Source organism: Planococcus citri, chromosome 2 (genome assembly GCF_950023065.1).
Source record: "Planococcus citri chromosome 2, ihPlaCitr1.1, whole genome shotgun sequence".
In the NCBI taxonomy this organism is placed as follows: domain Eukaryota; kingdom Metazoa; phylum Arthropoda; class Insecta; order Hemiptera; family Pseudococcidae; genus Planococcus; species Planococcus citri.
In genome coordinates this window covers 30,355,197-30,379,179 of record NC_088678.1, presented here as the reverse complement: position 1 = coordinate 30,379,179, position 23,983 = coordinate 30,355,197, and the positions used below count along the sequence as shown (strand labels likewise).

At 35.1% G+C, this 23,983-nt stretch overlaps 1 protein-coding gene across 8 annotated transcripts in view; it reads left to right on the top strand.

Annotated features, from left to right (window-relative positions):
- Nucleotides 1–408: 408 nt before the first annotated feature.
- Nucleotides 409–23,983, top strand: part of LOC135835371 (ankyrin repeat and SAM domain-containing protein 1A-like) — a 65,066-nt gene continuing 41,491 nt past the window's right edge. Inside the window, exons 1-12 of one of the 8 annotated variants that reach the window (XM_065349597.1) lie at nt 409–774; nt 913–1,292; nt 7,335–7,415; nt 12,004–12,160; nt 12,562–12,707; nt 16,369–16,494; nt 16,587–16,813; nt 16,899–17,055; nt 17,159–17,399; nt 17,485–17,646; nt 21,396–21,971; nt 23,120–23,318. In XM_065349597.1, the coding sequence (XP_065205669.1) occupies nt 1,189–1,292; nt 7,335–7,415; nt 12,004–12,160; nt 12,562–12,707; nt 16,369–16,494; nt 16,587–16,813; nt 16,899–17,055; nt 17,159–17,399; nt 17,485–17,646; nt 21,396–21,971; nt 23,120–23,318 (2,176 nt within the window). In that variant the 5' untranslated portion in view covers nt 409–774; nt 913–1,188. The other 7 variants (XM_065349596.1, XM_065349599.1, XM_065349604.1 and 4 more) reach the window with 7 other exon arrangements.

Below are 23,983 nucleotides of genomic sequence, written 5' to 3'. Positions count from 1 at the left end.
TTTTCCCCCTATTTTTCAAATACTTGACCATTCTAATACTTGACTATTCTATTACTTGACTATTCTACAACTTGACCATTCTAATACTTGGGCTTTACTTTTCATTTTAATTTTAATTATTTTACGAAATTTTCTTCTCCAAACAAAGTGGGTTGGCAACAAAAATATTTTCCCCTTTTTTTCCCTCTTTTTCTACAACTTGACCATTCTAATACTTGGCCATTCTAACACAAGAGGTGGTACCATAAAAAATTTTTAAAAAATCGAAAAAGGAAGCTCGGTTTGTTTGTCCAAAAGCTGGAGCAACCTACCAACAAAAACATTAGGTAGGTAAACAAAAAGCAACTTGGCAACGTCGCATTTCTCAAACGTTTCGAAACACGAAAGAAAATCCAGGAAGAAGAAGAGAAGTCGAAGGAATTCAAAACTTTTACCAACGAAAGTGATCGGAAATTCTTTCTCTACGTTAATTATTCGATTAATTTAATTAATTTGTGAGTGCCAGACAACATCGACGAAGACTTATTCACTTAATGATCCGCACCAACCCGGCGAATATTTTTGAAACGGACGCGAAAACCGAACATCTCGAAGAATTCTCTCTCGTTATATAATTATTTTAGAAACACCGAAAAAAAAACCGAAGAATTTTCGGCATATTTGTAATAATTTGAATACTTAATTAACACTAGAACGGCGATGCTTGTTGACAAACGAGCCAAGTTACGAATACCATTTGGAACATACGTACAGTTGTTCTCGTACATCCACATCGTGAGTTATTCGTAAACAATAAAGCTTTCTTTGCGTACGTACGGTACGTAGACGTACTCGTCATATGTATATCTTTTCCGAATACTACGCTAATTAAGACGAGTTATTATTCTTATCGCGTTTTGTTCTCTGTTACAGACGTTTATGAATTACAAAGTGTTGTACTAAACCGAATCGAACTGAACGCGAACGTGCGATGTATGTGTAGCGTGCATTTACTTCTTCTACACGCTAGCTCGTATCCGTATTGATTAGAATCAGCTGTTCTCGTATCAGTGTACTTCGCATGTGCGATACGTTTCAAAATGGTAGAGATAATCAATTTGGCTGGTGCACTGTGGAGTTGGTGAATTTATATAAATGTTTCGTTTGGATAAAATTTTCGTTTTAAAATGATCGCCGAAAGTTGATGGTATGGGGAAAGATCAAGAACTATTGGAAGCAGCCAGAAGTGGAAATGTACCCATCGTCGAGAAGATACTCAGCCAGAAAGCTAAAAGGAGTGGCCCACTAGCCAGGTACTACTACGATCGGATTTACTATCCGTTATATTAGTTCGTATTCGTGATTAATAATCATTCCCTTAGAACCGTTGCCACGAATTAATACTATTCTAAACGTATAATTACTCGTGGTTAATCGATTACCGAAGATGATACCGGTTAAACGGATACGATACTGGGTATCACTTCCTGTATAAACAATCCTATAACTGTAGTGATAATTAATATCCTTGTTTCGTTCGCAGAATTTCACGCTTTTATCGATGGAAAATGCTTTTTAGCTTCGAGTTAGTCTCATCGTCGATCAAAATCGAGCTCTAAGAGGTGTTATTTTTATATTTTGGTCGATTTCGAACGTATACATCGCATACAGATGATTAATCCAGTCGTTAAATCGTCGAGTAATTTGGCTAGTGCCAAGTATTCGGAATATTCGTCGTACGAGCATACGTTAGCGTTTTTTCCCACCTCGATGAATGGTCGAGTATACGTTTCCACAAAAACGTCATTATCGTTCTCTTTCTACAGCTAATAGCTTTCTTTCATAATCGCCGTTCGCGTTCCTGGTATCGTAACGTTATTGTATAACGTACTGTATAACCGGCCACAAAACGCACGATTTCGCCACCTTATTTACCTCGTACGTCGTATTATCAGCACATTTAGCCGTATCAAGTGTAGAGTTATGATAAATCACACATTAAGAACATCGCATCAATTTTCCTCATAGCTCGTCCACGTTTCTTTCCATAGTACTACTGATAACAAATGGCATCGTGTATCCGCTATTTTGACAAATAACCTCGATAAAACACCTTAATTGCCCGTTGATAGTGTTGTCGTGCCTCACGTCATCTTCTTGCATACGAAAAAATCGTTTTTTAAGTTGCAACCGAAACAGCTGGCGAATAAAAGCCCGAGCTTTCTGTCGTGCGAAAGACGACTCGAAGCCGTACCTAGAAGAAGTTGTAATTTCGTGAGTACTTCAAACGCCGCCGCGCCGTGAAGAGGGTCGTTACTTGACGCGATGACCTGATCGATAAACGCGGAAATGAACGAAAAAGGGCATTTACATCGCCTTTACCTTTCTTATTTCTCTTATGGTTCTAGATGTGCTACCGTTGGCGAAATAAAAATCACCTCGTGCGAATCGGTCAACTTTTTCGCGGTGGAAATGTCGATGTTGAGGTCAGTTTTTGACACGAGCTAGGAGAGGGCTCGTGGTTCGGATTTCGCTGGAATTTTTTGAAGTTTTTGGTTGGAAGGAATTTTACGATGAGAAGGTTTGAAATTTGAAGGATGTTTATGGTGTATAATTGTACGAAGAAGTCGAGTGGTTGGATTCGAATTGTCATATACGAAGTTTTCTTCGAATTGTTGTTATTTGTACGTTTAAGTGAACGAACTTCGAAGTACATATCGTAGTCGTAAAATTCTTTGTTTGACTTGAGATAATTTTTTCGACGATAATTTGACGTATTTATGAAACGATAAATAATTTTTCACTCGAGTTGATTTTTTTGGGCCTTGAAATAGGTAATCAGAATTGGAAAAATCGTGGAAAAAATATTTTCAGAATTCATGACGAATAAAATCATTCTTCGAACAAATTATTAAAAACTTGGGTCCTGAAAAATTCTCTTTCTAGTGATAAGAAAAATTTCACCTATGAATCAAATCGAACCAATCTATGAATGGACGGTTGACTGATTTCATTTCACGAAATCAACGAAATAAAATCCACTTCCACTGCAATGTAATTGACCAATGCTCCGAATTTAATCTAAAATTTGATTCGATTTTTCCCAGAATAATGAATTATCTCAAGCAACGAACACAATTACATATTATCAGCTAATTAATCATTCGGATAAATACATATCTTGTATATGTACTTTAAAATCTCTTCGAATTAGCTCAACTGATAATCTCTAGTACCTTCTACGTCACTATTTTCAGTTGTCAAAAGTCGAAAGAAAACTTCCTCACTTCGTCTTTTTTTCCCATCATGTCGATGACTGAAAAATCGAAAACACCTCGTGGCTCGTTCACAACTCAGCCAACGCCTCTGCCTCTGTCTGCGGGTATTTTCTATTTTCCACCACAGAAGGCAAGGCACCTGTAGAGCCAAAGCTGCCAGTAAATAAGTGAAATAATTCCGCATCGTGTATTTTGCCCGTTCGTTCTCGTTTGTAAACTGTTGCACGTTATGTTTTTATTCGACGATGACGACGACGACGATGGTAGAAGCTCGATCCTGGGTAATTTGCTGCATGGGCATTTACTACGTTACACAAAATGTTTATCGGTGGTGTTTTTTTTTTTTCCTTTTCCTTATGACCAGACGACGCGACGGATCATAAATCAAAGGAAAATTAGTCCTAAGTGGCGGACTGGTGGGTAAATAAATTGCTGTTGCTTTCGTTTATCGGTGGTCGAATGCGTCACGATGGCTGATCTGGTAGTCGTCGTGATGAAAGAAAGCTCGTCTGGTATCTCTGATTCATGTTTCGTGACATGATTCACTTTTTTATACAAAGTAGTCGACAAGGTAGTGTTAATTTTTGTGAGATTAGTTGATAATGGCGAGGTCAATGACCTATTCAGAATATTTGAGGAGGATGAATGGAGATCGAATATTATCAACCCGAATGACCATTTCTCCGAGTACAAATATTTAACCGAATTTTTTTCCCCCTGACTTATGATTCGTTTGATTCTCAGATCCTATTTCTCGATGTAGTATTCCCCGAACAACCATTTCCTCAAATGCATTTTCCCCGAAAACTTGTTATTTTGGTAACAGAACAAAAATTTTTGTCGATTTTGACATTAAACGAGTCTTCTCCGCAATTTTGATTCAAAAAAGTAGGATTTTTTGCAATGTTGGCAAAAAAAGCTAAACTTTTTGGTAGTTTGATAAAAAATAAAACTTACAATTTTTTCAAAAAGGTAGGATTTTTAGTGATTTTGACCAAAAAAAATATATGAATTTCTTTCGAAAAAAGGGGATACTTTCTGGAAATTTTGACCGAAAAAAGGGTGGTTTCTGCATTTTGAAAAAAAATAAGACTTTTTAGCAGTTTTATTTTTTAAAAAACAGGCTTTTTTACGATTTTGACAAAGCATGAGCCTTTTTAGCCAAATTTTTGTAAAAAATGGGGCTATTTGCGGTAGGCCAGACATTTTTATTCATAAGTTTCAGCACGTTGGTGATTTTTACATTTTATGATCTGGAGCCTGCTCTAATTGATCAAATAAAGTCTAACTTGGGGAATGGAGTTCTCTTGGAAGCTAGAATTGACCCCTGCAGTTGGAAGGGTCAAAGTTGAAAATTACAGAAAGGTCATTTTTTTGGAGAAGCATAATTTGGCCCCAAATTAACGAAAAGAGTCCAAATTCATACCATTGGTGAGTACCGCCATTGTGAACAACATATCCAGATTTCAGCTTTCTAGGTCATTCCCACCCCATTTAAGATGGAAAAAACCTGATTTTGACCCTACCCCACTCTTGAAATTGTCCTAAGGAGCTCCAATGTCCATCATACAATGGGATGGTGCCACTTAAGTGTATTTTGCAGGTTTCAACTTCAACCTTCCAACCCTATTTGACCCCTCTCCAGGTTCAAAAAATTGGATCTTTTGGCTATTTTACGTATTTTTTTCGACCTTTAGGAAAGCCTACAGCCCCTTCAAATTGACCTGGAGGGTCCAAATTTTCACAGTACATTGGCAGGATGTATCAGAAGTGCCTTTTGCCGGTTTCAACCTTCCAACCCTATTTGATCCCTCTCCAGGGTCAAAAAAGTGGATTTTTTGGCTATTTTACGTATTTTTTTCAATCTTTAGGAAAGCCTACAGCCCCTTCAATTAACCTGGAGGGTCCAAATTTTCACAGTACATTGGCAGGATGTATCAGAAGTGCCTTTTGCCCGTTTCAACCTTCCAACCCTATTTGACCCTTCTCCAGGGTCAAAAAAGTGGATTTTTTGGCTATTTTACATGTTTTTTGATCTTTAGGAAAGCCTACAGCCCTTCCAAATTGACCTAGAGGGTCCAAATTTTCACAGTACATTGGGAGGATGTATCAAAAGTGCCTTTTGCTGGTTTCAGTCTTCCAAACCCATTTGACCTATCTTCAGGGTGAAAAAAGTGGATTTTTCAGCTATTTTCAAGTTTTTTTTTCAACTTTTAGAACACCCTGTAGCTCCTTCAAATTGACCTAGGCATTGCAGCGGAACTGTAAATACATAATGTTCAAAAACACTCATCATGTCACATTTTGATTAATTGAAAAAAAAAACATGTTTTTTGAGACAAAATGTGACAAAAAAAGCAAAACTTCTTAAAAATTTTGGCAGAAAATAAAGCTTTAATTTTTTCAAAATTTGATACAGAAAAAAGAACCGCAGTCCTTTTAATAATAAATTCTTACAACAAACAGAGTTTTCCTTGGTAATTTAAAGAAAACAAAATTTATTTTTTCTGGAGTTTTTGGCAATATAAACAAGACTTCCTTGGAAGTTTGGCAAGAAATCCATTTTTTTTTTTGCAATTTTGAAGCAAAGCTAAATTCTTGCCTACTTTTGGGCATTTGGGATGATGAAATTCGGCGAAAGTCAATCAAAGTATGTTCTTTGATGCAAACATTACTTAACCCTCTGACGTCTGGAAAAAGTTCAGTGAATAAATTTCAAAAATTTCCTTGTGAAAAGTCTAACTGAAAATTAGAATGTTTGAAAAAAAAATGGAATTTGAAATATATCAAGTACTCTTTTAGGAAATTGAGAATTCATTAAAACGAGCATGTGGATTTTCAAAGCTAATTGCTATAAAAATTCATCGCTTGAAATTTTTCCAACTTTTTCATTTCTTTTTCATTTGTTTGATACTAGAATAAACCACAAATGAAAAATTTAATGTGTGAAACGCAGCATTTCATCTTCGACAGTTCACAAGGAAACATTTTTACATCACAACAAAATTAGAATGAATTAGGATCAAATGTAAAAAATGTTTTCGATTTCAATTTTTTATTGGGGGGGGGGGGGAGGATGGATTTCCGATGAAGTATTAAAACTTTTCTATGCAACTTTGAATTTTTGGTCGCTTTTATAATTCATTTTTGGAATCTGATTTTGGAAATTTGGCAATTTCTCAATTTTTATATTGACGAGATGGCTTACAGTTAAATCTCATTTCTCCTTCAAATTCTAAATAAGATTCAACAAATTTTTGAAATGTTTCACATGAAATTTCATTTCATCCAAAATGAGAATTTTTCAAATTCAAAAAAATTAAAACTTTGTCATCTTTCCAAATTCCTCCCCCCCCCCCATTTTAGTATTTTATCCATTTTTTTAGATTCAAAATTCTCGAATAACGTTTTTTTGAGGTCGACCACCCCCCCTCCCGTGACATCTGTCCTCATTTCTTTCCTATTTTTTGCGATGTAAAAATTTTTTTCTTCGTAAGCTGTTGAAGAAGTTTGAAAGGAAGGAATTTGATTCATTAGATTAAAAATAGGTATAAAAATTTCTACATTAAAGTATACCTAGAATTACTATTTGTGATAATTATGTATTTTTTTTGACATCCAAAAAAATTTCGACAATTTTCAAAGAAATGTAAAAATTAAAGTTTTTAATGAATTAGATAATCTCCACATTTGTACAGATTAAAAATTAATTATAATTGATTATTCATCCCAAGTTCTTTAGAATATCTAATTTATTCGGAAAACGATGCATTTTTCAAAAATGAAATCGTTATAATATCATAATTAGTTGTCTACATGTAAATAATGTGTTCATTTTAAATGAATCATTTATGAACAACATCATGATAATCGTTTCTAAACATATTTCAAGCAATTTGACTAAAATAAAATTTTCAAGAAATCGTTCACGAGCGATTCGATTATATTTTATATTGGTGAATTTTCGTCCGTCTCCGTATGATAATAAAACAATTTTTTTTTAGTTCCCAAAGTACTTAATACGATAGGAATTTCATTGCCACGTCTCTAACAGCCTTGATCTTTTTTCTGTTACAGTTTGAGGAGGGGTCCGGGAGCCAATGTCCAAGATACCAGCGGATATTCGGCTCTGCATCATGCAGCTCTCAACGGGCACAAGTAAGAATTTAGTTTCAATAATACCCATCCGTAATATTACGTACAAAACCATATCTGTTTATTTGTGTATTCCTTATTTCCCCTATTGACCTATTACAACGCACAATTATCAGTTAGTCTCAATGAATGAATATAGAGTCGAATAAATGAACTGTGAGGAATCAATTCGTTGAACAGCGTCGTTTCCTATTCTGGCTCTTTCCCAAAAAATATCTGATCGTATTACAAATTGTGTACTCGTATGTACATATTTTACCATTTGCTGTAATGTAATAAAAATCATCTTATCTACTCGTTATACGCGATACGACAAATCACGACTAACAGGAACAGGTGGTCAATTTGTCATTATCATACGGATATTTTCATTACCGAACTAAGTATAATAAGATCAAAATTTTTTCGAAACTTCCTTCGTTGTGTATAAAAAGAAAAATGAACGGAAATCACGTCATTGCATCCGCGTTAAAGTTCAGAAAATTCAAGGTCTTCGAGTGTTTCATATCTTAAATTGTTCTAGTGACCGAATATTCGCCTGGGAGGTTTTTTCCCAACAATTGTTTCACTCATTCAGTTTACGAATCAAACGTCACTTTTTTCAAGGCGTTACGTGAATTTTATTAATTTTTTATGTCTCGTTCTTACAAAGAAAAACTTAATCATACTTTCAAGTTTCATATCTTTATCTAGGTCAATTTTCTCAACAATTATATTTTATAGATAGATGGAGGGAGGGGAGGATTACGAGTTCTTCTGAGCACTTTTCCATTTATTTTAAAAGTTTCGCTGTATAAAAAAATATTGATGAACTGGTTTTGAAGATCAGTCCCAAAATTAGAAAAGAAGGCTCGCACTGATAACTATAAAATCATCTCCGATGCTTCAATTTCTATTTATGCTAATAAAGTTTCTCGATCCACGAAGCTTACCACAGCAATACAGCTTGACCTTTAAAATGGCCACTACGAAGTGTCCACTCGTGCATATAAAATTGCAATATAAAATTCATAGAGGCGACCACCAGTTCTAATTAAATTAAAGAGACGTAAAGGGACGCTTGTTCGCATACAGAACACTTGTTCATCATGATACTATACACGCGAAATGAAAATAATGGCATCGTTGACGAGGAAAAAAAATTAACTCGGACGAATGTTTTATGCGGAATTGAGCATTTGGTACTACTTCTTAACATCATAAGTATTTATAGTCGTGTACGAGAGACGAGATAGAAAACAATGCGATAATTAGACTGTACATAATTTCTGCGGTGATCATAAAGCACATCTCCCGTAGACTCGAAACATTAATACGAAGTACGAACGTTGCTGTGTTAACTCTGATGGAATAATTTAATTTCCAGACACCGCTGGATTTTCAAATTGAGCTATAAAATATAAATTGCGATGTGCTGAAACCCTGCTTATACTTATGTAATCTTTGGCATGTGATTTAAAGCTTGGTGAATAATTTGATTTTCGGTCGTGTTGTGGCGCACATGCTCGATATTTCTTTTTTTTGTGTGTATTGTCCTGGTTTATGTTTGGGACTTTTTTTTCTGAACGAATTTCACGATTGAGGTAGATTTTCTTTCATAGAGGGTGTTCCATAAAATCACTGAATACTCATCTCTCTTCTTCCAGGGCTTACAATTTTTCCACAAAAATTATTCAAAAAAATAACTTTCAAAAAAGTCATTCATTTTGCTAAAATTGTCAAAGTTTTGCTTTTTTGCCAAAAATTGACAAAAAATCTCGCTTTTCAGAAAAATAGCCCTGTCAAAATGTAATTTGACCCAAACATAATTGCGATCAAAGGTTTTTTGTGGTGAATATTGTGTAGGATGGTGTGCTGAACAACATACTTGAAGTCCCCGCCCCTACCTCACGAGATACCCCCCCCAGTGCATCAAAGCCCCCCAAATCAGTTTTTTGTCAAAAACTTCTGAAATATCAATTTTCGAGTAAAATTAGCTTAATGATAATTACATCTCCTGTCCAATACCTATCAAATTAGCTGTCAACCAACTCCCTAGCCCCAAGGAGGGTGGCGCTAAGACCCCTCAAAGTGACGTAATTTTAATATTTTTACATTTCATGACTTGAGACTTGTAACCTGTTCTAATTGATTAAATTGAGTCGAACTTGGGGAATGATATCCTTTTGAGAGCTAGAGTTGACCTCTGGAGTAGGGAGGGTCAAAGTTGTAAATTATCAAAAGGTCGTTTGGGGGGGGGCATAATATGACCCCAAATTGATGAAAAGGGCCCAAAATCATACAATTGGTCAGTATCACCATTGTGATCAAAATATCCAAATTTCAGCTTCCTAGATCATCCCCACTCCTCTTTAGGTGGAAAAAACCGAAAATAGGGGCAAAATAAGGGGGTTTCCACCTTAGTTTTGCCTCAAGTGGACTGGGGATGACTTAGGAAGCTAAAATTTGGATATATTGATCACAATGGGAGTACTGATCAATGGTATGATTTTGGACCCTTTTCATCCATTTGAGGTCGTATTATGCCCCTCCAAAAAAATGACCTTTTAGAGTAATTTTCAACTTTGACCCTCCCCACTCCTGAGGTCAACTCTAGCTCCCAAAAGGATCCCATTCTCCAAGTTTGATTCAATTTAATCAATTAGAACAGGTTCCAAGTCCCAAGTTATAAAATGTGAAATTATTATAAAATCATGGCGCTTTGAGGGGTCGTAGCACCACCTCCCTTGAGGCTAGGGCTAGGGAGTTAGTCGATAGCTCATTTGAAATTGCCAATCTTGCTTTATGCCAGAAATTGTCAAGAATTCTTGTATTTTTACAAAATTGACAAAAATTTGTCGTTTTTTGCAACAAAAAAAAAGAGTCACGTTTTTGTCCAAAAAAATGCCAAAAGGTTCAATTTTTTTCCTACAAACCTAAAAAAAAGTTTGCTATTTTGACGAAAATTGCGAAACAGCAGCATTTTTCAACCTAATTTTTCAAAAAATACAAAGTCTCTTTTTTAAAAATTATACATAAAAGTTTATTTTTCAAAAAATGCAAAAAGGTTTTCTTTTCTCCCAACAAACTTGAATTCTTTTACGTACCAATTTGCCAAAAAGGTTTACTTTTTGCTAAAATTGTTAATCTTGGTTTTTACCACAAATTGCAAAAAAGCCTCGCTTTTCCGACGAAAATTGCAAAAAAAGTATTATTTTTTATCAAAAAGTCCTACTTTACCTGCTAAAATCGTCAGTCTTAGTTTTTGCCAAAAATTATCAAAAATTCTCGCTTTTCAGTAAGAATGCAAAAAGTTTTGCTTTCTTGATTGAAAGTTGCTAAAAATTATCAATAAAAAGTCTCATTTTTTGCCATAAAGTTGCAGAAAAATCTGTTTTGACTAAAATTACAAAAAAATTATATTTTTTTGCCATTAATTTTTAGAAGTTGCTACTGTTTGTTAAAAAATTTTCAAACACCTTGCTTTTTGACAGAAATTCTGCTTTTTAGCTAAATTATCTTGCTAAAATATTTTCACGTTTTTTTTTCAAAAATACTCGTAAATTACTAAAAAGACTCGCCTTTTTGCTCGAAATTGTCAAAAAAGTATCACTTTTTCCTTGCAATTTTTAAAAAGTTCTGTTGTTTGCCAAACATTTTCAAACACTCTTGTTTTTTTTCTATAATTTAAAAAATTTTTGCGTTTTTTTTTTAGATAAATTGCTAAAAATTGTATAATTTTAGAAAATCCCACTTTTTACATAAATTGTCCAGGGGTCTCGCTTTTTTGCCAAAAATTGTCAAAAATCCTTTTCTTTTGCCAAAATTGTCAACGTTTTGTTTTATTGCCAAAAATTACCAAAAAGAAATTTCGTTTTTTTTTTTTTTTTCAAAAAGTTACAAAATAGTTCAACTTTTTATTTCAATTTGTAAAGTTCTGTTTTTTTTTTATTTTTTTAATTTGGTGATTGGTGATGTTTTGCTCCTATTTGGTCACTTTCTTGGTTACTTTTTCGAGTTTTTTTGGTTACCAACTATTTTAAGAATTAATTTTTTGAATGGGAACCAAACAATGTTTTCACTTTAATTTTTGAAACTCTCAAATGGTAGTCTTCAATTTTGTTTTTCATGATAAAGAGTTGATACTTATATCCTGAAAGTTCAATTTTGAAATTTAAGCAAAGGTGGAGGGGGTGTGTGAAGATATTTCAGCTTTGAAATTTTTAGAGCGTTTGTTTCGATTTCAAAAATCTTATTTTTGGGTATTTTTTTTTATTCTTCCATTACGTTTCTCTGTGAAAAATCGTCTTTAGAAATGCCAGGGAAAGAGTAGAATGCTTTCTGGTTGCAAAATTTACCATTGGGGTTCAAAATTTGCGCAATATATTGCAATGACGTATACATTATAACCTTCCACATTTACACTAACAAAAGGGCGAGAAAAAAGGATTCCCCAAGAGAGGTGTTCAATCTACGTCGTAAATAATACGTACCTACGACCTACCTGGGATTTCATTTTCGTATCTATGTCGATGACCTCCAAATACATGTACTACTCGTATAGATACTTCGTACATTACTAATCTTTAAAACTGTTTGGAATTGTTTTCAGAAAAATAGTAGAATTATTACTGACGAACGAAGCATCGGCGAATATTGTAGACGTTAAAGGATCATCCCCGTTACATTTGGCAGCTTGGAGCGGTAATGTGGATATCGTACGAATGCTATTATGCCACGGACCTTCGATTCCTAATGTTAATTTAATGGTGCGGAAAGTATTTCTAATAATTTTCGATCTCATAATTGTTGTTTGCTTGCTTTCTTTTACTGCCTCCTACCCTTCTTTTCTTTTCCTGTACCATCAGGCCGACCTGTCATTGGAAAAATTATCAATGTTGGTTTTATTTATTATTGCTTGCGCGATCTTTTAAGTACACACGCGCCTGGACCAGGAAAGGGGAAGAAGGTTAGAAGATTAAATGATATCGAATGTATACGAGCGTGGTGTCCGTCCGCATGCTGACGGAACTCGTTCGTTATACTATTTTTTTTTCCTCGCTATTAATGCGATTACATTCTTGTTATGAGTGAAAAAGCGTATTGCTCGAGCTCGAATTTTATATTTATTTCAATTTAAACGAGTCGTGTGTATGTTTCTTTTTCGCAGACCAAAGATAATGAAACGGCGTTACATTGCGCGGCTCAGTATGGGCATACCGAAGTGGTATGCTTGTTATTGGAACATTCCTGTGATCCCACCATTAAAAATAATAAGTACGAAACAGCTCTTGATCTCGCAGCCCAATACGGCAGGTAAGTCGGTAATGATAGCGGATAAATTATGCTGAGTGGTCGATTTATTGAGAGAGGGTGTAAGGTATTTTTTTCATTTGAAATTCAGCAATTCCGGATGAATTGTTTGTGATCGATGGTGAGAGTTGGTGATTGATGAATCATTCGTGAACGAAACGAATATTATTTGAGCGTGAATTTTTTTCAGATTTTTAAAATGAATTGATCTCAAAATTGAGATCAGAATTGGTATAAATTTGAATTATTTTGATTATTCAGCCAAGGATCCAAATCTTGATGCAATCAGTAGTTGAAAAACCATGCTACAAATTTGATCCATGCGAGCTAATTATCAAAAATTGTTCCTTTTAAGTGATCATGATCATAACAATTGTAATTTTTGAAAAATCAATGGTAGTTTGGATTTTAGAAAAGTGAGAAAGACCAAGTAAAGTATAAATTTTCAGCCATTTGCATATTTCGTTTAATGGAAGAGAAAACTGATGAATTTGTGGCAATTTTTAAAATACATAATAAAAATAGTTCCACGAATTTTTCTTCAATTTGCATGAAATCAGGCGTGGAAAATTTTAAAAGATGTAAATTTCGCGGAGTCGTATTTACGAGGCGAAATCTTACTTTTTATGAAGAAGAAACTAATTTTACTCTATAATTACATGGAACCCTCCAAGCGTGATGAAATTTCAAATTTCATCCGTTAGATTTCTCTTGAGCACTAAAAACTAAAGGTTAATGATCTTTCTGTTTTAATTACATCATTATTTTCGAGAGGGGAAAAAATATTTAAACGAAAGGTAACCTTGTTTAGAGTTGAAGTACATTTTAGGGAGGGAAGCACTGCTGAGAGAAAATTGACAACTTGACAAGAGTTTATTTTGACGGAACAGTGTTTTTTATCTTTTAAGTTGATTGAATTTTCTTAATAATTACAGTCGTGATGATTATTATTTTTTAATTTTAAAATATTTCGAATTTCGATGCCTATTACTTTAGGATTTTCTGAGCATGAGGGGAACTAATATTTTTCCACCTAAAATCGTTGAAAACCAGAGTAAAATTTGGCGAAATTCAGTGGAAATTGCTTGATATATCATTAAAACATTATAAAAATGACATGAAAACAATTTTTGAAGCCATTTCAAAGTTCCAAAAATTGATGATATTCCAGTAAAATTTGGGAAGTCTTGTAAAAAGTGCGTACAAACTCCGTTTAAAAACTAACTAGGGAACCTCTTGAGGTGTCACACCCTGATTTGAATGGGACCGCGATTCTTGGAAAGAGCATAGTCTAAAACCCCCAAAATCAAATTTTCAGCTGCCCAAGTTCATTTTTCGATTTTTGCGAATTTTTGAAAATTCAAAATTGACTGTTTTTGGCGACTTATGCTTTTCTTTTAAAAGTACGTATGGTATTAGATCAGTAAAAATGGTCATTTAAAGTCCCAAAACTAATATTAATTACCCAAATTCAAATTTGACCATTTCCAGGCATTCTGGACTTCTGGAGCCTCCAGCGCGATTTTTCGATTTCTCCAGAATTTTGAATTTGCTCCAGAAGACGTGAATATGAAGTTGGGCAGCTAAAAATCGAGTTGTATATTACACTCGACCTGTTTAACGAGTTTATCCACATTTGAGCCGATTTTAAGAGTGATACCTCAAGAGTGTTTTTTGAGGTGTCACTCTCGCTCCAAAACGGCTGGAAATGGTAGAATTTGCGCTCCGGGGGTTCGTTCTTGAAGAAATACAGCGATTTGCACAAATTTCAAAAATTTCCTCACAAATGGTTATCTTTCGATTTTTTGGATTTATTTTGAAAAAAGCTGGTCAAAAAACCACTCTTGAGATGTCACTCTCAAAATCGGCTCAAATGTAGATAAACTCGTTAAACCGCTCGAGTATAATACACAACTCGATTTTTAGCTGCCCAACTGCACATTCACGCCTTCTGGAACAAATTCAAAATTCTGGAGAAATTGAAAAATCGCGCTGGAGACTCCAGAATGGCAGGAAATTGTAAAATTTGGATGGGGGGGTCAGTTTTTGGACAAAATACAGCGATTTGCGTGAATTTCAAAATTTTCCACACTAACGGTTATCTTTCGATTTTTCGGATTTTTTTTTTTTTTTTTTTTTGGGTGTTTATAATTACAAAATTATTATTTTTAATTTTGAAAAAAGCTGGTCAAAAAAGCACTCTTGAGGTGTTATTCACTCGTTAAACAGATCGAGTATAATACACAACTCGATTTTCAGCAACCCAACTGCATTATCGCGCCTTCTAGAGCAAATTCAAAATTCTGGAGAAATTGAAAAATCGCGCTGGAGACTCCAGAATGGCTGGAAATAGTAAAATTTGGATTTGGGGGTTAGTTCTGGACAAAATACAGCGATTTGCGTGAATTTCAAAATTTTCCACACAATGGGAAATTTTTGATTTTTTTGATTTTTTATTATTGAAAAAAGCTGGTCAAAAAACTACTCTTGAGATGTCACTTTCGAAATCGGCTCAAATGTGGATAAACTTGTTAAACAGGTCGAGTATAATATACAACTCGATTTTTAGCTGCCCAACTTCATATTCACGCTTTCTGGAGCAAATTCAAAATTCTGGAGAAATTGAAAAATCGTGCTGGAGGCTCCAGAATGGCTGGAAATGGTGAAATTTGGGTTTGAGTAATTAATATTAGTTTTGGGATTTATTTTGACCATTTTTACTGATCAAGTTCGTACTTTAAAAAAAAGCATAAATCGCCAAAAACAGTCAATTTTGAATTTTCAAAAATTTGTCAAAAATTGAAAAATGAACTTAGAGAAAGCTGAAAATTTGGGGTTGAAGTTTTATTATTTTTTTTGCCTCTTTTTTTCATTCCTTTCCAATTAGATACACTGCCTTTTTAGCGTTATTGTCCAAGCTTCGTTTTGTGCCAAAAAAATTGCAAAAGTCTCCCTTTTTGACAAATTTTGTTGAAAATCGAGTGTAGTTTTTTTTACAAAAAGTTATGAAAAGAAGAAAATAACGAAAAGAAGCCTCACCTTTTTGCTAATAATTGCCAAAAAATTCTGCTTTTTGCCAAAAATTTAAAAAAATCCTCGCTTTTTACTGATACTAATTGTAAGTCTTACTTTTTACTGTTTACTAAAAAGTTTCCCCATTTCTCCAAAAATTTATAAAAAGACTTGTCTTCTCCCAAAATTGTCTTAATCTTACATTTAGTAAAAAATGGAAGAAAGTCTCGCCATTCATAAAAATTGCCATAAAGTCTCATTTTTCGCTGGAAATTTTCGCTTTTTTTTTTGTCAGAAATTATGAAAAATTCTTACATTTTTTCCAGAATATTCAGGAAGTATCATTCTTTTGAATAAAAATTGTAAAAATGTGTCACCTTATTCTTGCCAATGAATGTCGAAACCAAAATTGTCGATCAAGTTTAATTTTCAAATTTTAATTGGGATTTTTCGTTCTTCGTATTCCCCCCCCCCTTTAAATTAAATTGAATCATTTTTTTTTTTCTAAATTGAAAAATGTTTTGCTCAGATTTTGTAAAATTTTTGGTTACGAATGATTCATTTTAGAAAAAAGCAACACTCTAAATGTGACTCGCTTCATCCTGAATTTATCTCTGAATCACATAAATTAATTCACTATTTCAACTCGCAGGTTAGAAACTGTCGATTTACTAGTCAGAACACACCCGGAATTAATTCAACCATATAATGGTCCTTCCAGTGTGAATTCCATATTTCCCCACACTCCGTTACATCTCGCCAGTCGAAACGGACACAAGTAAGTGAACTTCTAGAACTTCTCATCGAAGGTTTTCCACTTCAAATTCTCCAAAAATTTTCTTCATTTATGTGTCATTTTCAAACTTGCAGAGCTGTTGTCGAAGTGTTACTCGAAGGAGGTATGAACGTCAACGTTCGGACTGGTTCCGGAACGGCGCTTCACGAGGCTGCATTATGCGGCAAAACCGAGGTTGTGCGTACATTATTAGAGAACGGGATAGATTTAAATATTAGAGATGCCCAGAATAATACGGTCATCGAAGTATTAAAACAATTTCCGTGCCATGTGGTACATGATATTTACTCCTTAATCAAAAGTAAGTCTGACGAATACGTGTTTGATTATTTTGGCTTTCTGTGTTTGATTTTTTTGTTTCATTCAATACTTTGTTCTTTTGACAGAATACCGAGCAATGTATAACGAACGAGATGATCTCTTTCCAACGTCTTTACTAGGCAGTCCTTTCGATAATTTAGATTCAGCTTCACCAAGCAGTGTCTCTTCGATGTATTACGACTCGTATGAAAGGAGATTGTCTAGTTCGTGTTCGATTTCAACGTAAGTATATAAACAGAACGATCTTGATTTGAGCAAAATTATGTACCATTGACCAATACCGATCATCGTATTGATTCTATGTTTTTTTGGCACGTTCCCACAGTGCATCGGATATACTGCATAATCGCTACAGCTCGTATAATCAACCAGGCTTGTCGAAGTCACTAATGGACACGAATTATCTGCAAGATGATCTATCGTGTTCGCGATCTCGCGACTTCGACTCAGTCAGCGTTTGCTCAACAGCCTCTAGTAGTTGCAGTCGCGATAGAAGGTCTCCGTACAATATGCACGGAACTAGTGGTCAGTTACCTAGTCCTGGATCTTTAAGTAATAAGATTTCGGTAAGTTATTTTTCTCCCTCTCCCTCAACTCTCGAGATCTCCTTATATGACTCCGTAAAATCAATTTTGTATTTTTGTTCAACAGCCTACCCCACCAAAGAAACCTCCTAGAAGGAATTTATCCATATCGCCTACCCACGCGACGTCCGGTATGTTATTGTCTTCCGATCAAAATGGTTACGATTCGTGCGACTACGCTTACATCAGGAATAGCTCGCAAGATCAACTAGAATACAGCGATGGACAGGTAAGATTTGCCTGCACTGCCAGGTTTCATTATTTCTGACGCTGACTAATGGGAATGGAGTTTTCGTTTTCGGTTTATCATTAACCCCTTCTTCTACGTTTTTCTTCGAATGGTCTTCTTTGAAAATCTGTCTTTGGAATTTTTCTATCGTTGGAAATTCATCATTTGATTTTTCAACGTGCACAACTTACAAAGAGAACCCTTTTCTTCAGAGTTCGTTCTTTTTTTATTCTTTCAAAATGGCTTTTGTTTTTTTTATAAATTAAGTATTCATAAGAGCGCTTCATTCTACTTGAAATAAAAACTCCACGAAGTCTAAAATCTACATCACCCTTCTCACTTTATGAAAATCAACTCGTGATAAAAATGCAAACTGAATCTTCCATGTTTGTGAGGTTGATAATTTGTTATCTATCCGAGGCTCTTCTTCATTCCTTAAGCTCTTTTGCTGGAAATCGGAGCCCAGGGCACAAAAATGTGAAAATTTTTGAACAGGGTATAGTCAGGAACGATAGATGAATCGGTCGGTCAATTTTTTTAAAAGCTGTAGCCTTTCATTTGTAGTGGTAAAAAGACCTCAAATTTTTTCAACTTTTCCCTAGCCTTTTGATTTTCAGAAAAGACTGAAATTTTCAAAATTACCCCCCCCCCCTCCCTCCGCCATCACTAAATCGATAAAAATTCCACTTTTATTTCCCTTTTTTGAGTGGTGTAACTTACTTAAATTATCAAAAATATATGTTTCGATAGGATTCTTCCTCTAAGGGACAGCCTCATTCAATCGAGGTTTTTTTCAACCCCATATTTGAATTCAGCGAGTTGAATTATCTTGATTTTCACGCGATCATTTAGCTATATTTTTAAATGCCTATTTTTTTTCACCCTAAAATCTCAAGTTTTTCGTGAAAAACCTAGTCAAGCCAAGTACGTAATCGAATTTTGAAAAATGTATTAATTTCTCCACTCAGAAAGTCGACTTATAAATCTCAGATTCGTTTTAAGCGAGTTGGATTACCTCAAAATGGACATTTCTGAAATTAATTGTCACAAATGGAATGCTGCTTAAAAATTTGAAAAAATTGGACAACAAGGAAGGTATGCCATTTGGCAGGAATGTTTTTGAACCGGATGAAGCTAAATCATCAATTTACTCGTATGCAAAAATATTTCATCCGCCAAAATTTCAAGTGCTGAGGGCTTTTTTCGATTTTTGGTTAAAATCAAAGATCCAAAAATTAGGGGAAAAAATCAAAATTTTGCTAATTTGATCTGAAAAGCTGAAATTTGGTATGCATCCTATTTTCGAATCCACAAATTTATTGGAAACTGTTTCAAACTATTTTGAGCAGTTCTGGAGCCTTCAGCGCACTTTTGAAAGTTGAAAATTGTTAATGAAATTTAGCTCGATGAAGTTGGAAAGCTAAAAATTTACTTCATTCGCCAATTTCAACATTCTGAGCCTATTGATGATTGTTTGAAACTGCTCTGCAATTTTCAACCATATTTTAGAAGTTCCAAATTTTCCAAAAAATGCCTTAAAAAATTGGCCAAGTTGATGATTAATGTGCTAAAGTTGATTTGAACAGTTTTATGGCTTTTTTTGAAAACCTAAAATTTCCAAAATATGGCCTGAAGCTTCGGAATGGCTTGAAACCATCTCCAGCATGTTGAAATTAAGGCATAGAGTAAATTTTAGCTTTCCACCTTCATTGGTGGGTAAAATTTTGTAGAATTTTCACTTTCAAACATCTGCTGGAGGCATCAGAACTGCTCAAAACGGTTCGAAACCGTCTCTAATCGATTCAGCGAGTGGAAAGTAAGAGATCCGTTCCAAGTTTCAGCTTTTTTGGTCAGTTTGATAAGATTTTCATGTTTTTCATTTTTCGGAAATTCGTCAAAAAATACCTTTTGGAGCCTGAAATTTTTTGAGTGATATATTTATTTCGGTTTAGCTTTGGGTGATTCAAAAATTTTTCTGCCAGTGGGATACGTTCCTATGTAGTTAAAAATGTTTGCGAGTTACAAAATTTTTTGTCAGTGCCAAAATTGCGGAATAAGGGGGAGGAGGGGGTCATTTTCATAATTTTTAAACCAGTTTTTATGGTCAAAAAAGTTAGAGAAGAGGTTGAAAAATTGTGAGAGCATTTATTCTAAAAACCTTCGTTCTTATTTCATTCCATTTGACTCAAAGATGCCCAAAATTTTGAGGTCACTTTCTCCTATAGGATTGCGATCACGACGACGTCCAAAAACTTATAGGAAGCAGTTAAAAAATTTGAGAAAAATGACTTGGGCTGATTCAGGAATTTTCCTCTAATATCTACAGGATGAATCCGGAGTCGTCTGGTTAAATTCAACAGTAGATAGTACTCGAGGAGACAAACAAAAAACGTTATTTATGATAAGTTGCCTATCTTGTAAAATGAAGGGGCTACGTGCTCCGCAAAATCGGAAATTTAACTACATAAATTTTGAGAAAAATTTATCAAAAATAAGAAAATGTTTGAATCATTCAAATGATGCGTCTAACCCATAGTACTCAAGTGGACTAACAGAACATGATATTATAACCAATTGCCTATCTTCAAAATTGAAGGGGCAATCCTGATTCAAAATTTCCAAATTTCAAGTGCCCCAAATTTGAGTTTGGAAATTGTGCTTGCCCCTTCAATTGTGAAGATGGACAATTGGTCATAACATTTTTCGTTCATCCACTCGAGTATTATCGGTCAGGGGCATCATTTGAATGATTCAAACATTTTCTCATTTTAGAAGAATTTTTCAAAACAGGTAAATTTTAGTTCAAAAATGGGGTAATTTCTTCAATTTGCAGACGGTAAGAAAATGTTTGTATCATATAAATAATGCTACTAACCCATATTACTTGAATGGATGAACAAAAAATGTTATCATGACCAATTGCCTATCTTCAAAATTGAAGGGCGAGCACAATTTCAAAACTCAAATTTGGGACACTCGAAATTTGGAAATTTTGAATCAGGATTGCCCCTTCAATTTTGAAGATAGGCAATTGGTTATAATATCATGTTCTTTTCGTCCACTCGAGTACTATGGGTTATGAGCATCATTTGAATGATTCAATCAGTTTCTTATTTTTGATAAATTTTTCAAAAGAGGTAAATTTCCGATTTTGCGGAGCACGTAGCCCCTTCATTTTACAAGATTGGCAACTTATCATAATAACATTTTTGTTCACCTCTTCGAATACTATCTACAGTTGAATTTAATCAGACGACTTCGGATATAGCCTCTGCCTTTAATTCAAACTATCATTATTTATTAAGTGTTCGTTGTTGAAAATTTTATTTCTCGAATTTCAAGCCCCCTTAGAAAAATTTCAACTCTTCGTGGAGTTCTATTGCTGGGTTTTTTCTTCTGCTGTTTTCTGATGGTTTCATACTAAATTGGGAGAATACCTGCGGGTTTTTCTAGAAACTGTTTCAAAAAAACTGCGCACTCGCTATCTTGGTGATGGAATACGGACGCCTACAGCTATAATAAATCGCTCAACTCGCATTCGATTCAGGTTTTCAGGGATTTCCGCGCAAAATGGTGCTAAATCGGTGACCATTTCGATCATGAAAGAGTCCCCTCCCTCTTCTTCTATCCCAAATCCTCCGGAGTTCTTAGTCCATTCCGCTAAAAAAATGTTGGACACCCACTAAAATGACACACACACTGCACAAATTTCAATGCAATGATGTACATTTTGTGCCTGCAATCCTTAGATGACGAATGGAAATCGTAAAACTCGCGATGGCGTCCTCAGACGCGGCAAGTCCGCCGAACACTACGGTGACAACAAGTTCCGGCACAGCGTCATGATCGACGTGAATGAAAAACCCAACGTCATGGTTCGAGGCAAAAGTGAAGATCTGCAACTGCTCGATCCGAAATTCCAACCTATAGCCATCACATCGGTCCATGGCAATATACCCTATCGTACGACGAATCCTCGACGTAAACTACGCAGACATACCAACGACAAACTCTCGGACGGTTACGATCCATCGGTAATCCTATCTCGAGGAGATTTGCCATTTCGCAAAGTCAACGAACCGAACCGATCTCCTATTACTATCGAAAGAATCATTGTCGCGTCAGCCGATAGGACCAATTCGAATACGATGAAATCGTCTCAAGAGAGTTTACTCAACGATCATGGGAACGTGAGGAGGCAGCCTTTACGTAATTGTCCTCTGAGCCCGACGCATTACCAGCAACCTCCGACACCCGATCATCCTCCTCCTTCTGCTGTTCAGGCTGAGAAACGGATACATGATCGGATCCGGCCTTTGAGTCAGGTTAGTTGTGTATCTAACGAGGAAACCATTTCAATCGTTCGGTTTTTTTAAACGAGTCAAAAATTGAAAAAGCAACTTTTCTGCTTGGGAATTTTTCAATTATTATTTTATTTTCTTGGACGAAATTTTTGAATCGAAGCCGGATGATTGAAATGGTTGGTTTGTAAATCGTTGCGTATTTTTCAAAGTAGAAAGATATGTAGTGCTGTCTCGATCTCCTCGACGACCTATTGTGGAGTTGAATACGAAAAGTCACCGATATGTCGAGTAGATGTTTTTGTTTACGTCGGCTTGTTTGCTGATCGCTTTTTCTTGCATGGTAATTACAATTAGAGTATGTATCTTGTGTGTTTGCATGATTAATGACGTATTGTCTGTATCGCTTCGATGATTTCTAAAATGTTTACGCGTATCGGAATCGATACCTCGTTAAGTGTTGGCATCAGTGGTGATAATTTGCCCTTGAAATGGCATATTTGATATGCTTTTTAATTATAGTCTTGGTTTTGGTGTATCGATTAATAATTCTAGACAAATGGACGAGTTTTGCGCTTTTTAAAGTTACCATAAGCTTATCCAATAATCAATGAGTATCGAAAAACACGTGCGTTAAATGATGCGTTCAATTCCGAATACCCAGTTGTACTGGGGAAGGAGGGAGATTTTGGCTTTAACGCCATCAATTCAAAGCTAGACTTTTGACATCGTGAACTACTTCCAACCGCTTACCATTTTTTCCACCATTCAAACGACCTTATACGAAATTCACTAAAATGTTTCCTTTAACGACTCACCTGACATTTGAAATTATTCAAAGACGACAATACTGTAGTTTGGCTAAATGTCAGACAGCAGACACGATGCAAAACCCCGATGAAATTTTACCACCACCGCGACATGGTTTGCAATTCGAATCGGTCTGTCGATGCGACCGAAGCATTTTCTTTCGGCGCTGATTATTGAAAAATTTTTCTCATTGACGCGATATGAACCGTTGCACGAATGTATTGCGAACATTGATGTGTATGAAAAAATTACCCGAACCGGATTCGGAATGCCATCGTATAACGTACGTGAGTTTCGACAGTCACGAGTACGAAGACGAGTGTATCGATTGCGACGCTGAAATCGATTTATTTTCCATACAGGAGTACAGTAATTTGAAACGTAAATCGAGGGATATCGAAACGGAAACCGAAGAGGAGTTGTTACTTTTGGTCTTTCCGGGTACTGCTTACGACGCCACGTCCAACGGATCGCTGTCCAGTAGTGTTTCATTGAGCGATAAAAGCGTCTCGACCGATAATAATACCGTCGAAGAATACGTCGGTGATGTACCATTTGCAGGTAAGAGATCAATTGTGATATTTAGGTTCGAATTTTCTTGAAATAGTTGAATTTTCGTAATGTGGTAGATCTTGAAACTTGATTTATGAAAAAAAAAGCTTCAAGTTTCATTCGTGTCGAAAGTAGCCTCGAAATGGAATTTCGGTCAGATATTTTTTTTTTCAAAAAATTTGATATAAAAATATACCTTTTAGTGAGCCTTGAAACACAACCGTATTTATGATAAAAGTTGAAAATTACCAGAGTTGTGACTGTCCAATGACTTGTTTTGGGAATTTCCAGCCTAAAAAATAGCATTTTCCACCCTAGTATGTATTAGAATTGGGCTTCAGAGCGTGATTGTGGTTGAATAAAATGTGACTGACCAGAAACGTCCTTTTTTGAAGTAATACATATTTGGCCATTCCACTTGTTATCTGCATGTTTATGCAATTTTCCAACTGTACTTTAGAAAATCCACACTTTCTTTCTCATTTTTTGAAGAACGGAAAATTCTTGCGAAATCATAACATATAAATTGATCGAGATGATTTTGAAATTCAATTCAATGGATACCTTCATTCTGAATCAAAATCACTCGGAAAAATTTTTAAACCCGGAAATTTCCCAGGAACAGAAAATATAATAGGAGTAATACGAGTATGTTCTCAAAGAGTGGTTTTTTC